This window comes from Phasianus colchicus, chromosome 10, assembly GCF_987193195.1.
Source record: "Phasianus colchicus chromosome 10, bPhaCol1.hap1.1, whole genome shotgun sequence".
NCBI classification, from domain to species: domain Eukaryota; kingdom Metazoa; phylum Chordata; class Aves; order Galliformes; family Phasianidae; genus Phasianus; species Phasianus colchicus.
The window spans coordinates 13,850,183-13,867,893 of NC_143445.1; the positions used below are offsets into that span (position 1 = coordinate 13,850,183).

Consider the following 17,711-nt stretch of genomic DNA (forward strand, 5'->3'; position numbering starts at 1 on the left):
CCCACCTAATCCACAACATAACATGTAAAGAGGGTACTTTGGCATTACTACACAGCCAATAGCAGCAAATACCAAAATGGCAAAACCACATTATGTTTGGACTGCAACATAATTTCAGACTTCTACAGCACTTGAATCACCTTCTCTGCTCACATCTGCATGCCTGGACTTACTATAATGTCATTAAGAGCTAGACATATTACCTCAATGACCAAGAAACAGTTCATTTCATGTGATTGAAAACCAAGGCATTAGAGGAAACTTTGTGATTGTCAGTTGCAGTACAGGCTGTCAGAGTAATCCAAACATGGGCTGTTTTCCTCTCAGCCTGCATCTCCACTGACTTTACTATACAGTAATGCTACACAGTTAAAACACATCTGCCAAGTACTCTCTTTCCCAGCTACGTCTGCCTTACAGACAAGGGTAGCATATAAAGGTGCTTCATTTAGACAATCAAGGAGATACTACATGTGGGATGAAGTTCTCAAACATCCAGATCAGCTATTCTGAAAACTAAGAATTAAATCTTTCAGCTTTCAAACCTCTGACTGACAAAGGTTTGGAAATACGAAGTTTATTTCCTCCCACCTCAAGGTGTTACATATTATTTTGACATGCAGCGTGGTACAAAACTGGAAGTTATGAGGGATTACTGATTCAAATGAACATCCTAACACATCTTTATTACAATCACTCCCTTTCATTTTTGAGAAACTTCTATTGTTCAAACATGAACTGAGACACAATTCTTGTAAGCGGATTCCACAAATATTAGCTAACCTAAACACTTCCACATGGACAAGAGAAATAGTAATACATTGCCCCAAGAAAAGAATCTCTTTACTCATGTCGGATAATTTTATTAATAAAAATACTTTGTATTTTAAAGCTAAGTTTCTGCAAGACAACTAGAAAATTGAAAAGTTACCATACCAGTGCTTCGGTGTGACCTGAGTCAGACTTATGACTTCATCAAGAATCTCATTCTTTGCTTTTTCAAACAGTTCATTCTGAGAAAAAGGAAAAAATAAGAAATAATATGATTTTAATTTTCTACATTTTTTACATTTTACATTAATTTCTTACAGTTTGATCCCATTTTGAATCAAAGAGTAACAAAAATGTTTTCTTTGGGCATTTGAGCCTAATATGGTACTTTCTGGTTATGCTTTGAACAATGTATGTGCTTGTCATAAGGTACCCTGGTTTACCATGCATCATGCCTCTAGCCAGGCACGGCATTCGAACGTTCAGTCTCTATAAAAGAATTAGAGAATGGGATCATAACTGTTTTGTTACTCTCACTAAAAGAACAGGGAATGTAAACCTGTGCCATTTCAATTTATCACGATCACAAAGAAACAGATGTATCCCTGTGGGCAAGTTAGGTCAATTAACAATATGCTAGAAGAGTGAAGGACTTGTTAAGCATTAAATTACCGCAGTTTTGAGGCACATTACTTCACATGATGTGAGAACTCTATTTCCTTCCCCTAGGATAATTTATACTGTCCTCGCATTTTAAAGTGTTGGTAATTTATGCTAACTTTGAGAAACCTTTACAAACAAGATTAAATGGAATGAATTTTAATTCACACAGTCTTTGCAGTACACAAGTTAAAGCAATAATGTAATTTACCCTGTCAAGCTCCCGCAAGCGGGGGTAATTGTTCTTCCATTCTGTCTCAAGATTGAAACGTGTGGCTGCAAAGAGAAAAATCAGAAAACAAGACTTTATTATTAAATAGTCTATATGCACTGCATGACTGTTTTAAAAGTTTAGGAGTTACGAAAATTGTCATCAATCTTGCTTATGACAAATCCTCAAAAAATTCAAAATGGATCAGTAAATGGATGACAGTTTTTGCTGACTGTCCTATCTATTGACTTCTCTGGTATTTATAATAAGTGAATCCTTTATTTTGTGAATTATTTTATATACTTTTGGAAAGATTAATTGGGGCAATTACCACCTTGTGAGAAGCAGTCACTTAAAGTATGAAACAACTGTCCAAGCATACTAGCAAAGCATGATCGTTACAGAAGAACTCTAACAGCAAATTGCTATTTCACTTTTTCTTTTGAAGACATTTACCTTTAAAAGCATCTGCTTGCTGCTCCACAGACTCTCTCACCATTTTCCAAAAGCAATCTGACACAGCAAGACTTAAGTTCTTTGTTGTTACTTGGTGTGCCTTCAGCATGCATGTTCTGTAAAGAAAGACAGCAATAGGAAATTTTTTCCATGTATACTCTGTTTCCTGGATTTCATTTTCTCTTCACAAGGAAAAAGCTTTGTTTTTTTGTAGCAAAGGATAACACATCCAAATGCACCTAACCTAAATTCCATTATCTTCCTCCAAAACATATTCAATACAAAATCATCAATTCAAGGTGTAAAAGATGTAACAAATCCTTTCATTCTAGAGGATGCAGCATTAGGAACTACAGTCCCATTGACCACAGACCTCCCTTTCATGAATGGAAGCCCAAGCATGTCAAATCAACACTCTTCCACCTCAATGAACTTTCTGCAAACCATATAAACTATTGCTTCCAATACAACACTGCTGTCACAACAAGAGGACTGCTATTTACAAGCACTCGCATCTGGGCTAGATTCATTCCTCCCAGCTGTATCAAATCTCCAGACATAGTCTGGGAACTAGTTCATCTAGAGCCTCTGAAGAGAGGCTCAGAACTACAGGAGAATCAATTGCTGCCTGAAGATGCCTCTGTGAGCATTAATAAAGCACGGTCATTTCAGCAAGTTGCTTCATTTAAGCAGAATACATCTCAAATAGCATTTCCACATGGCAGTCCCTAATAATCTGTTCAACAAGAAAATCAAACTCGAGCATTTATCAACATGAGCCCAGTTTAGTAAAAGGAATAAAATCCCAACGTACTTCAACAGCTTGGAATTTTGAAAAAATTCCTCTTCGTACTCTTTAATAGATTCAATGCTTTCACTGCTGTTTCCTGGAGAAAGAAAAAAGTGCTGCAACAGTTCTATTTAGACAGTTTTCTCTGCTAAGAAAAAAAAAAATAAATACGTAGAGCCAGAACTCTATTTACCTTTTCCAGTAACAACTGCAAAATAACCCAAAGCTTTCATTGGGAAGAGTTTGCCTTCAATGATTTGCTGGATCTAAGAAGATAAAGGATTAAAAAAAGAAATGGTAATTTTGCACAGGCATTCTTTCCTTCACTACACTTTTAGAGCCAGCCTTATTTGTATGTATGCGTAAATTACTATATATAAAGGATTTCATCGGACGGCTGTACGTTCTATTGATACTTAAAGAAATAAAATAAATTTAATATAAAAAGGCCATCCATACAACAAATAAAGCATATCACAAAACACAAAATAAACTAGAAAAGCCTATTCCGGAATACCCTAGAGTCTTTTGAGCAGGTTCCATTTCCCAGAGGTAACCTACCAGAAAGCATGCTACAAGTCAAGCTGTGACTTGACTTCAAGTCATGTCACTGACATGACTAAGCCCAAGAGATACTATAACAGCAACCATAAAGATAAATAAATAAATAAATAATACTGTATATAGAAATAAACACTCAAAAATACCTAGGACAGGTAGGCAAAGTCCAATATTTTGACAGAACCACAACTATTTTGTGCGTGACTTCAGCCATCGTAATATGAAAAAAATAGTTTCAACTTACCCTGCTTGGGCTAGCCACATTTTTCTCAGCAAGATCAACTTTAGTCAGCACAAAAATTGTCCTTTTTCCCTGGGGATCCATTTGGCTGACTAAGTCTGTGACAATACTGCGCTCTGCATCCACGGATCCATCTAAATTAAACAAAGTTAATTTTAGAGTCTATATAATCTAACTCACATTAGCAAAGATACAGTAAAGATTAAATACGTTTCACATTACAACTTAAAAAACAGTAAAAATTAAATCTACGTTTAACTTTTGGGTATGTACAGTGAAAACTTCCTAGGTTCCCAGCATCGTTAAGATTTCTGTTCACTGTACTCATATAAGTTGTATCCAGAATCACTTTTGGAGGAATTTCGCATTTGATTATTACCATCGTTTTCTATTTAATAATAAAATCTTATCAAAATTTCTTTTTGTCACTGACACTAAAGATGCCTTAACTTACAAACAGACATTTCATAGCATGAAGTTTTGTATGCCATATGAATTGCTACCCATGGAGAAAAAAAAACTGGGAGTGTTCCAAAAGGAACATAAGAATAAGAATTAAAGCATTCTGCCACTTTGATATTTATTTATACTATTATTACCTTGAATACAAAGGATGATGGCATTTGGATTCTGCATGTAGGCCTTGCTGATGCTAAAGATTGTTTCCTTTGTATCTGGAGCCATACCTGATGTCACAGTCTTTAATACATATATAGAGATATACATTAAAAGAAAAGACAACAGGAAGATGTGAGGAAAAAAACAGTTGATCAGCAACAGCAGTACTTAATTTACAGAACTTAAAGGTTTTTTTTTTTTTTTTTTTTTTAAATGCATACTTACACTAATGACTCCAGGTAAATCAACCAATACCATTCTCTGTAAACCAGGACCTTTCACACTTAAGGAGATAGTCTGTGCAATAAAATTGAAATGACATGTTTATACAAACACTTACCTACTTTGTCAATACTTAACATACATGCATGCACATACATAAAAATTACACATATTTACACACACATCTAGCAACAGCCTTCAATTTTAAATAGGAAATCAGATTCTATATGCACATATTTATGACATAAAGCTAATTTTAACAATTCAAATGCAGTTTGTACGAAAGAGACAAATTAGATTCACCACAGTATCTTAAATACTTACAAAAGATGTACAAGTACACATATTTGCCACTAGATATTTGACAAACCCTACCTCAGTGCTAACAGTGCACCCCTCCTTCACACTATTCCGCATTCTGATTTCTATCTCGTTCCTCAGAGCTGCAAGCTGTTTCAAGAAAAATTAGAACATGAAATGCATTTCAATACCAAATCTCCCCAGTTGTGATAGGAGAAAAAAATCACAAACATTAGTAAAAAAAAATTTTATGTAGGGGTTGTTCAAGATCTGTTTATAAATATAAACCAGTACGTTTATAAACATAAAACAGTTATGTCTCAAATGTACCAGGAAAGCCTCATGCGTACTGAATAACTGGTTTGGTAAAAATGCGGCACTAAATGCCAGATTACCTGCAGAGTCTTGCACACTCCTCCCCCACAACATCCTTCCCATCTAAACGCTAATAAAAAATCATACTAAAAGCTACTTTAATATCTAATATAATACTTTGCTCCACTCAACATATCTTATTCTAATTAAACAGGAGCAAACAGCCCATAAAGATATTTTTCAGAAAATTAATCGAAATCCCATTAACTTCCAGCCACCTCTTTATACTTACATCCTCTTCTTTGGTCAGATCAAACTCCCGAGAGCTGTCTTTGAATAAAGCCACGTGGTGAGGACCTTCACTAAGGGTTACCTAAACGGTAAAAGCTTTACTTGAGAAAGAATGCTAAGTGCAACACAGAGAAACATTAGAAGTACGTATGTATACTTCCAACTGCAGACATACAGCTTTTGAAAGCTTGTTTAGCAGAAAATTATTGTGGGGGCTGCAAACACAGGAGCACTTATAGAGAAGGCAAAATATGGCACATGCTGATTCAGACATTAAGCTTCTTACCTTGACAGGGGAACGTGTCATCATCTCTCCAGACCCTCTAGGGAATATTCGGGCTTGAGCAATCATCTCTAACACACTTGTTTTTCCTGCACTTTGATCTCCAACGACTACCACCTTAAGAGAGAATTTAAACAGCAGAATATTTTGGAAGCTTAGACAACAGATTAAAAGTACGTTAATTCATACCAATACTAGCTGTATGATACTTGATAATAAATGCATTCATCTAAATATGGAATTCTTGAAGAAATGCTATCTTCTATTCATGGAAAAACTTTGATTTTTTCTTCGAACAGCCCAGTCCACAAAGTGCTTAATCTGCCAGGCCATCTAATGACAGGTGGAAGGGCTTAATAATCTCATAATAGCCAGTGCTTTACAGCACTGTACATAATTGTTTCAGCTAGGTGAAAGGTTAAAAATTACTCATCTGGTAAGATGCTGCTTCTGCCCAGAGAAGGCTAAGTTGTAATGAGCTGCTGTCAATTCTGTCTCACCAGCTCATTATAGAAGTTGCCAATGCCACAGGAGGCTGTATAAGACAGCAGCAGCGCTACAGTGCAAAATCACCAGGGATACCTTTACCTTCTCCACTCTGCTGCTACACAGCCTGAAAACAACATGTGTTTTACAATGCTGAAAGAGTAGAGTACACCAGCTAAGACCTTTTAAAACAAAACGTTGAGCAATGCAACAATATCCACATCTAGGTAGGGCTTCATATATAAGTAGACTTAACATACCTGTATTGATTACTCTCAAAATTCAATATTTAAAATGGAGAATATACTTTAAAGCAAAAACTCTGGCCTAGTTAACTCTGGATTATACTTACCTGTTCTATCCAATTATAAAACAGGACTTTCAGTAAAAAAAAAAAACAAACAAAAAAACAACGAACAGAGCAAAACCAAACCAAAACACAATCAACCAAACAAACAAAAAACCCCACAACAAGCAAAGCAACTCTGAATTCTTAATTGACTTACTCGAGGTAGGTGATCTTGAGTGTTATAGCTGGCATCATAATCAGACAGGATATCAAGTACTTCAGAATACATATCAATCAAAGATTTCTAGAAAAGTAAAAAGAGAACCCTCAGCCTATTAACAGAACTGATTGGGTTTCAGCTGTATATATTGTAAATTCATCTATAAGAGCATGTTTACTCTATCATTGCTATTTGATCCATAAACTGTCTATACTGCAGCACATTATCAAGTAGCTACATTTTGCATCCGTGGCTGAACACACTATAACTGTAGCTGCAGGAGCTTCTTCCTGAAAGAGCAAAATAAGGGCTCTCTCATACACTACGAGAGCAATAGTATTCAGGTTTCACAGCTTCCAAGTTGCAAAGCTGAACTGAATTTCTTCCACTAAAAATCCAGACATAAGTTTTCAGCCTGTTGAACAGTAAGTATTAAGAAAGGTTATGAACTATCAACTTCATTCTATAAAAATAGGAACTCTGTCTTACAGCTTCTAGGGAAAGAAGATCCATATGGACCAGCAAGTGACAGAAGAAGAGGCAGAAAAATGGGCAGGAGGAGGAGTTGGAAGCATATCTATTAGTGAATATAGCAAAACTATATTAAAAAAAAAAACCAAACAAACGAAATCCATATTTCCCACTTAGATAAATTATTTTGCTAGAACTGATAATCTCTGTATGCTCTTCAACTGAGTTTCTAGAAGTAACTCTTTAAAGATGTTGACATATAAAAGCCTTAACGTGTAAAAAAAATTAGCATAGAAGTGTTATAATAAATGCTGAATGTTGATATATGCATTAACAAATAAAACAGTGCAATTGTAATTCTAAACTGATCATTAACAAATAAGTACCTTTAATTTTCTCTGATGAATTCCTTTGTCATCTCTTTGTAGTACCAGTTTTCTTAATTCTTTGTTCTCTTTCTCTAACCGCTCAAGCATCCGTTGGTATTTTAGCTACAGAAGTGTTACACACATACTGCTGTCATTATGGAAATAGCACAGTTTAACAACATTTTACCTGTGAAAAATATATATTCCCCCAAGCAAGTCTTTAAAAAAAAAATATATAGAAACCTTTGTAATCATTAGGTTTCGTTAAAATAGAAGGCAAGAGAAAACTTTTAAACTTTTTTTTTTTTTTTAAGCAACACAACCCCTTTTCTTTAATGATTTTAGTAAGAACACAATGTCAAACCAGAAGACAAAATTCAATACTTAACTACCTTCAACAACAATTTCAAAGGAGCTACAGATACGCAGTTGGAGATAATTAGTGGTACAGGGAACTCCGGCTGCTCAAAAAGATCACCCAGGGCCTAAATATGAATTTGCAAATTCAGTCTAGATGCTTCCTTAAAAATACATCCTTGATGCAAGAAAAAACTGTGCCAGCTCAATCCTTTTGAGACACAGATTATAGTACTCTTCTGAATATGAGATATGCATACAGTTGTGATACCTACTCTGAAAACTTGTTCATGAAGTTATTATGAAGATTAATGTCTACCAAAGACATCAGCAAATCAGAAAAGTTTACCTGAGTGCGCAGAAGCTCTTCCTGAAGTTGATCAATCTTCTCTTTGTCAGAAACCTATTAAGAGAAATAATCACAGCTACTAACACGTTGTTCACTTAAGTAACAGATTCACAAACGAAAAGCTCCATTAGGAAATTGACCTCCACATGCATTTTAAAGCAACTAAGATTCAATTTGCACTCAAAATTTAACGTTGATGAAAAGTTCCATCTGCAACAGGAGGATCACAGGGAAAGGTCTCAACTCCAGTGCATGCAAATGCCAAACTAACCTTTCAAGACTAAGTACTAGGAAAGTGGGCTCTGGGAAAAGCAAAACTAAGTATGGTGCTAAGAGTTCTCTAGCCATTGGCCTCAATAGACTTTTGTAGTCAAATTCTCATGATCTTCTATGTTCATTTCCTGAATTAGCAGGAACTCAATAATATACAATTACTAAAACATCTCTCTGCCACACAAATAACCTCCAGGTGAGGATTTACTATTTCTGAAGCCTGAAGAGGATTTTTATTTCATATTTTTTGTTCAGAATTATTATCTTAAACCATCGTGCTCAACTTCATAAATTGTAGTTAGTCAGGATAGTCTTGAAAGGTTATTTTGGAATTATTTGAATTACAGTATAATAGAAAAATTAGAATGTTATAATAAAACATTTTGCAGTTCAAGTCATAAAAGACATTTTTAATCAAATACTTTTCAAGCAGATTCATCAAGATGTCAAACAGCTGTTCAAAAGAATCAATTTGTAATAGCACAAAAACAAATCTATGAATGCAATACAAATTCATAGGATGGAAATTGTTACAAGAAACATGAAACCTAATGGTTGACAGATGAAATATTAAATTTAGGAAAAAAAGATCAATACAGTTATTTAAGGAATGATATAGGCAAAAGCTTAAGATTTAAAGCTTGTAACATTTACAACTCAAGTTAGCTTCACATCAGAAAGAGCAATTATCGAACACGCAGAGGACATCTGTCATTTTAGCAGACAAATCAATTTAGTTACTATAATTTCACTTTAGTTGTTACAGATTAAACAGCAAATCACAGTTATCCATACAGGCTGATATAATTAGAGCACTAAGCCTGTAATATACAGGATCATGTATGCACTTTATAGGAAGCAATTCATGCTGACATTTCCATCTACATCCAATTTTTTTCCTTATTCACAAGCAGCAAAGGGAAGTACAGCAAATTAACTTTTCCTCTTCTCTGCTAATTAGTTAAATGATAGCAAGTGCATCAGAAAGAGAACTTTAGCACATAGAGAAATCATTTCCTGCACCAATAGCACAGTATATGTACATATACCTACACTTCAAACACCTCAGAGACATAAGGGGAAAATAAAACAGAAGGACAAAGAATGGTGAGGGGAGCCAGAAAAAGCAAGAAAATAAGGGAAAGAGAAGGTAAACAAAGTGGTTCCATGTTGTGTAGATTTTCAAAGCAGCTAACACCTTCCCATTCTTAAGCAAGATCTTTCTAAAAGTGCTTCTGGAGCCTTGCTGCATCTTTGATGTGCACACCTACTGCTAATCTCATGAGCACTTTTACATACAACACCTTTTGTTAAATGCAGCAAACAAAAACATTGCAGTCAGCTACACGCTGCAAGATCTGAAGCAAAGAATTATCTAGCACTAGATAATTATATCAAGGACAATTAGATAACATGAAAAGTAATGAAAAGCTCTATAATGCTGTATATGCTTTAGCATTTTGTCCAGGTGTGCTTTGAATATTTGGCTACAATTAATACATATAGTATTTTCAACATACAGTTCTATATATTCCTAACTGCTTTGTAATTTGCAAAGAAAGTAAAAACTACCATAACATTCTTAATTACTAACAGTTAATCTAGGATTTCTATTCAATTTTAGAAGAAAGATGAAAAAGTAACTGTTCAAATTACCTCTCCAATAAGCACACACACCAATATTTGTCTAATCCAGTTCAGTAAGATCTGGATCTTGACATGCTTCCTCCTTTCCACAATGCTACCATATTTATAGTGAAATAAAAAAAACTGTACCATCATGTTAATCAGGGATTCTTGCATGCAAGATGCAGATACTTATTTACTAAGGTTAGCAGAAGCTCCTATCTTATTCTTTTAATGAGTCACTCGTTTTGCACAGCAGCTGCATTCCAGCAACCTTCATCCCATATTGTATGAAACAAGTATGCGCCTCTGAAAATTCAACACAGTTAATTGGTTTTGTGTATAAACTATAGAGTACAACTATAAACAGACTATAAACAATTCTAAAATTATCACCTACAGAAGAACCACAATGATTTCCAGTAATAGAAATGAAAACATCAAGACTTGGACATAATATATATACAAAACAGCCATGCACATTGCAGCTAAAGAAATCAATAACTGCTACATATTTATCAAAAGATTGACCCAAAAAAAAAAAAAAAAAAAAAATCGGCAAAAATCCATTACATTTTTGCTTTTATTCCCCACCATGATTGTAAGTTGAGTAACAGTACTAATTATCTCACAGTTGAAGACATCTTAGCACTGAATAATTAAATGAAAATGGAAAGCATGTAAGTAAATCAAGTGACAGAACTTCAGAGAATAGAAACAATCATTTTCTCCAGTGGGCAGGCAAGCAAAGCCAATTAAGTTAAAAAAAATAAATGTTACTTTATGCCCTGCAAAAATGGCATTTAGTAACTAATTTCAGTGGCAGTAACAATTTCTTCTTCCAAAGGAGAATTTGCATCAATGTTTGGAATCACTGGAAATTATATCTTCACAGCAAGGTGTGAAGGAAAATGGTTTATCACATTTTTTAATTTTCTTCTTGTAACAAAAAAAAAAAAAGATTTTTCCCCCAACATCCTTTACATGCTGATACATGTTACATATACCAAATACCGTCCTGCTTTCCCTGTAACTTCTACATCTTCATATACCTCATGATAAACTTCAAGCTACTATTGCATACTCAGTTGTCTCAACAAAGTGTACACAATCTGACAGACACTGAAGGAATTACTTTTACTGAAAAGGGAACAATCAGAGAATATTTAGGCCCCAGAAGACATCTCTCCTCTTTTAATGAATACATATCCAAAAGGGAATCAATGCAAGGATGAAAACAAAAAAGATGTTATTTTAAATCCAGAGAAACTATTAGTTTCATAAATTTGAAAAAGGAAGTATAGGAAAAAAATCATATAATCTTTTTCTTCAATTATTAAAGTAAGATTGACAGTTTAGAGTGATCAGGGATTGCAAATCTAAATTATAAAAATATGCATAACTACAAGAAAACAAAATAGTTACTTTAATCAATTTGTTCTCTGAAACTATAGTAGCTTTTTAACTGTCTTCATTAAAGGACTAAAAGTCATGACCAACTGAAGCTATGGAAATACCTCTAAACTGCTGAGATCATAAGTGAAGTAAGTAAAGCCACAAGGACCTGTTCAACAACCACAGTGTATCAACGCAAAGTGTGCTTTAAGAGGGTCAACAGTCAAAGGAATAGCTTGGACAAACACAGTTTCTAAACAGGTGTACTGACTGCCTGTGCAAATTTGTTTCTAAAAAGCTGCTGCTACTTTCTAACTGGTAAATTGGGAATACACTGTTGCCAGAGAGCACCTGCAAACAGCTGAACTTCCGTAAGACAAAGCCACAGTAAACAAGCAGCAGCAGAGCAAGCACTGTCATTCATTCACATTCTTTCCTTATTTGCACTTCTTAATATATGAACTCCAAGTAACAGATTTGATAGAGGCACAGCACACAGAATTTCAAAGTGACACAAACCATTTGTTCTGCTTTAAATACTTAAAATCAACTCGGTTAAACTGAAACAGGATTATACACCTGTACTGAAGTAGGCTGTAACAATTACTTTGACCCATGATTTAAGTGTTAGATTTTCTTTTAGTTCAAGTACAGGAGGCTGAAGTATTCAATTAGTGTGAATACGGAATATTTGTCCCTCAAGCCATCACCTTTCGCTTCTGCTGGTACGAGCCCGGGTTGTATTGGCCAGCGGCTCTGCGTGCCTCCTCTTCATGCTGCTGGATTTGTTGTTGTAACAGAATGAGTTCACCAAGCAGGCCCTGCCATGAGTTTATAATAAAAAGGAAAGGAAAAATTGGGGGTGTAAGGAGAACGAAGTTAAACCAAAGGGCATGACAAAGACAGATGAAAAACAGGTACAAGAATGGGTCAGTTCAAACAAAAGTGAAATTTCATTAGCAAGATCTCTTGTTAGCTAGCTGGGACTGGATACAGCCAGCAGAACCAGGCATTTTGCAAGTCCTGGTAAAACAACATTATAAACATTTAGCTAGATTTTATAATTGGATTCAATATTAAATAAGTACCTAAACCTCATAAAAATAAAGTTGAACCAAAATTGAACACCTTAAGGCGTTGTCAAATAGCTCAGGGTTTCATTTCAGTTGTTTATACCAAACAAGTATCAACAATTTGTCACAACTTAACTGCAAATATTCAAACAGAGTTTTGGTAACTCTACAGAAAGTGGTGCACAAAAGTTAAACTGGTTCAACTCCTGCCAGAAATGCAAGAGTTCTCATTTCATTCTTGCTCTCAGAAATGCAGAGGCTGTACAGAAAGATGCCTTCTCCTGCTACTTAGCCTTCAAGACAAGCAAAATAGTTTCTAGAGCATAAAGAAATGTCCTCACTTCCACAACACCGCAGTTTATGATAATGTTATTGTAATCTTTCCTGATCAAAATCCTCACAACCTAATGTTTATTTCTTTACTTGTTCAGCATTTCCACGAAGTTTAGATTTCTCCTCTTCTCTCTCCACAATAAAAATTCTTTTAAGTTGTCTTTCAAAAAGTCCACTGGTTCAAAAATGCTATGTGATCTTTGGGACAAATTATTTCAGGTAATGCAGTTACAAATAATAATAAAATATTCAAATAAAAATAGCTGGAACAGATCTTGGAATAAAACTTTGGTGTAAAGAAATCAAGACATCTACCACCAATTTATACATTAGGTGCACAGGATACACACACAGGCATGTACACAGGGATAAATAACACAGGAGAAAATGGATAAAAGAAGAGACACGATCAAATGACCAAATGTAAACATTGATTAAACACTGATTTGTATAACATTTCAAGAACAGAAAAAAAATACTCACATTTGTATTTTATTGAACTACAGAGAGATTTAATAAATCTCTCTATGATCAGAGTAGCAAACATGTCAGAACTGTGCCAGCAAACAAAAGCAAGCCATTCCATTTCACTTTCACTAAGTATCAAGGAGATATCCACATAGCTACATAGTAATATTTTAGCACCATACAAAGAAGGAAATTTTCAGTACAATCTGAACCATTCCTCTACAAATTACACTGCAGATCAAGAAAATACAAGAAGAACACTGAACAAAACATGTTATGAAGGTCCTTTAGCATTTAAACAAGGACAGCAACAGAAAATGCTTGAAGTCACTATTAGATATGAAATTGCTTTCTAGGACATCTGGTTTGCGTGACTGCAGTAAAATATGAAAAGCCTTTCTCAACTTTTTCAATTAATGGGGTTTAAATTTACAATTAGCTTACAATCACTATCAAATATAAAAGAAACAACTGAAAGGAAAGTTCACAAATTGAGTGGCACAAACTGCGCAGTCATCATGAGAATCTGAGCATACAATAAAGTAAGACAGATGTTATAGTATCGCTGCACATACTTGAAAAAACCCACAGCGCATTATTTGACATTAAGAGTTAATATGCAGTAGTTCAGTTGAGCATGACTATCTTAACTCAAAAGTAACTCATGGCTAAAGCAATTTGTGTCCTGTTTTCAGAGATAGCCCAAACCCTGGTACTTGATGTGCCTTGGCTCCTTCTGCTATTGCCTATCAATGTCAGTGAAACCATAGGAGAAAAACTGACAATAAATCCCCAGCAGTAAAATAATGAAGTGCTGAAGTAGGTAAAGGAGTGCAAATGGTGAGGAACGTAAAGAGATTAATTTCTGAGAATTTAAGTGAATGATGCCATTTTATCCAGTGTATTTATAACGTGAAACTCCTTTACATACATTGAGAACACAACTGTGCAATAAATATAGAAGGGAAAATTACGCAGACCTTGTTGCATAATTTACAAGGTAAAAAAACCAATACAACCAAAAGAAGTTATGAAAAGATTTTAAAAGCCTGACTGCAAGAGACAACCTGTCAGCTATACAGAAATTACCTGAAAACAGCCTTGGAAATGCATACAAAACAATTTACAAACACGGGGGCACCAGTTTTCCTATGCACAAAGTGTATGTCACAGGAAGGTACTGACACAAGGGAAACAGCACTGCCTGATGTCTGCAAATTTCTCTGCAGTAATATTACTATCAGTACATGACATGTAGACAGCTATTCTTTACTAGTTTTTTAGAGCTATTGATTCAACTTAATCAGCTTTTTTTTTTTTTGGATGTATCAGCATTTGGTTTTGATTTCTCCCAATGCATGGAGCTTCTGAACTGCTTTGGACTATTCAGCTACCACTCACCAAACACCTTTTGTTTCCTAGGTGCTGACTACTAACATAGGATGGAAGCTAATATGAATGACAAAGACTGTAATTTTCTTTACTTTTATGCTCAGTCAGACACCAGCCACTCAAATTCCAGAGAAACAATCAGTGGAGAGTTGATCCTTCAGGATGTGTTAAGTTGTTGATGATTCATACAAAATGAAAATTTACAGAAGCAGCATTTGAGAAGTTAGGTTACAATTTTTCTGAAAGATACAAGTGAAACTAAACCAATTATAAAACAGAACTGGGACAAATTGGCAGTACAGCATTATTTTGAAAGAACTGCCACATGAAGGGTGGAACTGATATCCAAGTCAAGTGGTATTCCTATTTCTAAGTCATTTTTTCATGTAGAATTGTTGTCTTGTTGCTTGCACTTAGTAAAGCTGACCACAGCAGATTGCTCACTGCCAAATCCTTCACAGTGAATCAGGTTCTTAAGGCATGAGATTTCACCGTGGTACTAAAGGCAGAGAAATGATTGTGTGGCTGCTTTGGATTAATACACACTGAATTATTTATTTACCTAGCTTTTAGGCCCCAAACCAATACCTGAGTCAAACCTTTCACGCTCAATTTATGACAGATATAAGCAACTATAAGTTTTCCCTATAAGCTTGGGTAAGCTTTGGAGTTTGCTTGCCTTCATAGGAAGCTGAAACTCCCTAAGAAGGCAATGGTGGGTTTTTGGGTTTGTTTGTTTGTTTTTGAAGTTAGAAAATTATGTTGCAGTATTTGTCTAAGAAAGCAACAAGAGCTTGAACCATTCCCACAATACAAAACACACAACACATTTCACTACACTAGAGCTTTTATAACTAACTTCTTCCTCTAAAAGCAACATTTCCTATTTAATCCATGTAGAAACAGCTTTAGGTAATTTAAATAAATGGAATCTGAACTTCAATAATTCCAATTTTGTCTTCTTTTCAAAAGATACCTTTTGTATCACATTAAAGATTACAAAATCCATCCCATTCCTTGGAAGAAAATAAACAGCCTGATTCCCTATTTTGGACAATTTTCCCAGCTCTTCCTCTCACAGAATCATCTTGTAAACTAATTTATTTCTCAATCATTCTACAGGAAGTTTTCATAGCCCTGAGGACAATGCCCAGTAACAATTGCAGAGAACATTCTTCACATGAGGATTCCCAAGGTATTTGCCAAATGTAACAATCAGATACAGCTCATCTGCCAACAAATAATACCATGCTATAGAATTTCGTACATCAACACAATCGCAATTCTTAAACCAGGATCAATTGACAACAGAAAGCACTGTATGAAAAAAAGGGTCATCTTACCTATTGTCTAGAAAACGATTTTACTTGCCAATAAAATGAATGACTATGCTACCTTAGCTGTTTTTACATGTCTTTTTTGAAATATTACGACTGAAAATTATCATATTAATTAGCAAAGCAACGGCTTCTGAGAGCAACTTGTTGGATGTAACTGGAATAATGAGAATTATTACCCCACACAAAATTGTAGAAATCATACTGGTTTAACATGATCTGATATTGTTTGTTGCTAATGTTAAAATGCAGTGACCTTGTATGTATAGTAAGTATTACTGATAGTACTAGCAATCATTAATCCAGTTAATTTACTTACAAAAGACAATAAATTAAGATGACCATTTATTCACAAATCAATAGTAAAGAGGTGCTTGGTTTTGTTTTTTAAAGTTTTAAATAGTGAAACCTGTGCTAAGCCATCACTCCAAAGAAAAAAATATACAGGGACAGTTTACTGACAGGGTGGAGACAAAGATCTAAAGTCAGTTCTTATGTATAATTCTGTCACCATTCCAAAGGGGAAAAAAATATAACAAGTGATCTTTGTACAGGTTTCACTATATATTGCCATGCAGAATTAACATAGAATGTATACATGCCTGCATATACAGAAATGCCTTTTACATAAAGCCACATTTAAAGTTCAGTAAACAGTAAATACTCAGTTGGAAAAATTACAAATTCCCCCAAATTTATTTTTTTCATTCCTTTTTTTTTTTCCCCCCTTACAAAAACAGCATACACAGGAAAAATGAAAAGCCTTTAGAAGAATGAACAACATCACCACTGAAAGATAACATCTACTGTTCATTAAAAGATTAAATTTCACCTTTGTAACTTCAAGGAAAAATACTAAAACTTTAAAGTTATACAGTAATTAGTTTCTCTCTCTCTTTTTTTTTTTTATATAAAGGAAATCATAATGAAATCTGACTTTCTAAATAAACTCAAAAGACAGACTGCTTAAAGCAGTTCTTTACTGAGGCAGAGATCCTTAAACAAGGAATCACAACTGTGAACAGGACAATGGAAATGAGGCTGCAAGCAGAAAAGCTTGCAAATAACACTAGAAACCTAAAAAACATTACCAGTACAGTATCAGTTCAAATGCTGAGAATGAATCCAAAAAATATCCAAGTGCACACAAAAATACTTAAATGACTTTCTTATTACAAGCCAAGTTTCTGAAGAATGTCATTCCTAAGCAGTTTTATGGCTGCCTTGAATTTTCCTTACACCAAAATGTAAAGTCTGTTTAGCACTATATTGTTCATATATTAATGGCAAGAACTCATACTTGTCCTTTATCAAGCTGATTCATAAGAATATATACACCAGCTATCAAAGAACTTGAAAACTACCTGCTGTCAAGACCTCTTTTTTCTATTTTTGCTGAAGAATAATTACCTTTTTGTACTGTTTGTCACTGTCATAACCCTGGTCTGTAGCTCTGAATGCTGTTTCTCCTGGAGTACCTAGAACACAATTAGAGTAACTCGTTACAATAAGCAAAACACACTGATATGTATTCAGTCTACACCTATCCAATGTA

General features: G+C 34.6%; 1 protein-coding gene across 8 annotated transcripts in view; it reads right to left on the reverse strand.

Moving 5' to 3' along the window:
* The window catches only part of OPA1 (OPA1 mitochondrial dynamin like GTPase), a 50,355-nt gene that overhangs the window by 26,323 nt on the left and 6,321 nt on the right, over window positions 1-17,711 (reverse strand). For 6 of the 8 annotated variants that reach the window (XM_031596230.2, XM_031596227.2, XM_031596226.2 and 3 more), the window contains 16 exons: window positions 17,567-17,634; window positions 12,264-12,374; window positions 8,260-8,313; window positions 7,572-7,676; window positions 6,712-6,798; window positions 5,723-5,836; window positions 5,438-5,518; window positions 4,906-4,980; window positions 4,534-4,605; window positions 4,290-4,389; window positions 3,694-3,824; window positions 3,082-3,154; window positions 2,913-2,985; window positions 2,099-2,214; window positions 1,643-1,707; window positions 937-1,013 (listed from right to left, as the gene is read on the reverse strand). In XM_031596230.2, the coding sequence (XP_031452090.1) occupies window positions 937-1,013; window positions 1,643-1,707; window positions 2,099-2,214; window positions 2,913-2,985; window positions 3,082-3,154; window positions 3,694-3,824; window positions 4,290-4,389; window positions 4,534-4,605; window positions 4,906-4,980; window positions 5,438-5,518; window positions 5,723-5,836; window positions 6,712-6,798; window positions 7,572-7,676; window positions 8,260-8,313; window positions 12,264-12,374; window positions 17,567-17,634 (1,402 nt within the window). The remainder of the gene's footprint in view (window positions 1-936; window positions 1,014-1,642; window positions 1,708-2,098; window positions 2,215-2,912; window positions 2,986-3,081; window positions 3,155-3,693; window positions 3,825-4,289; window positions 4,390-4,533; window positions 4,606-4,905; window positions 4,981-5,437; window positions 5,519-5,722; window positions 5,837-6,711; window positions 6,799-7,571; window positions 7,677-8,259; window positions 8,314-12,263; window positions 12,375-17,566; window positions 17,635-17,711) is intronic. The other 2 variants (XM_031596233.2, XM_031596232.2) reach the window with 1 other exon arrangement.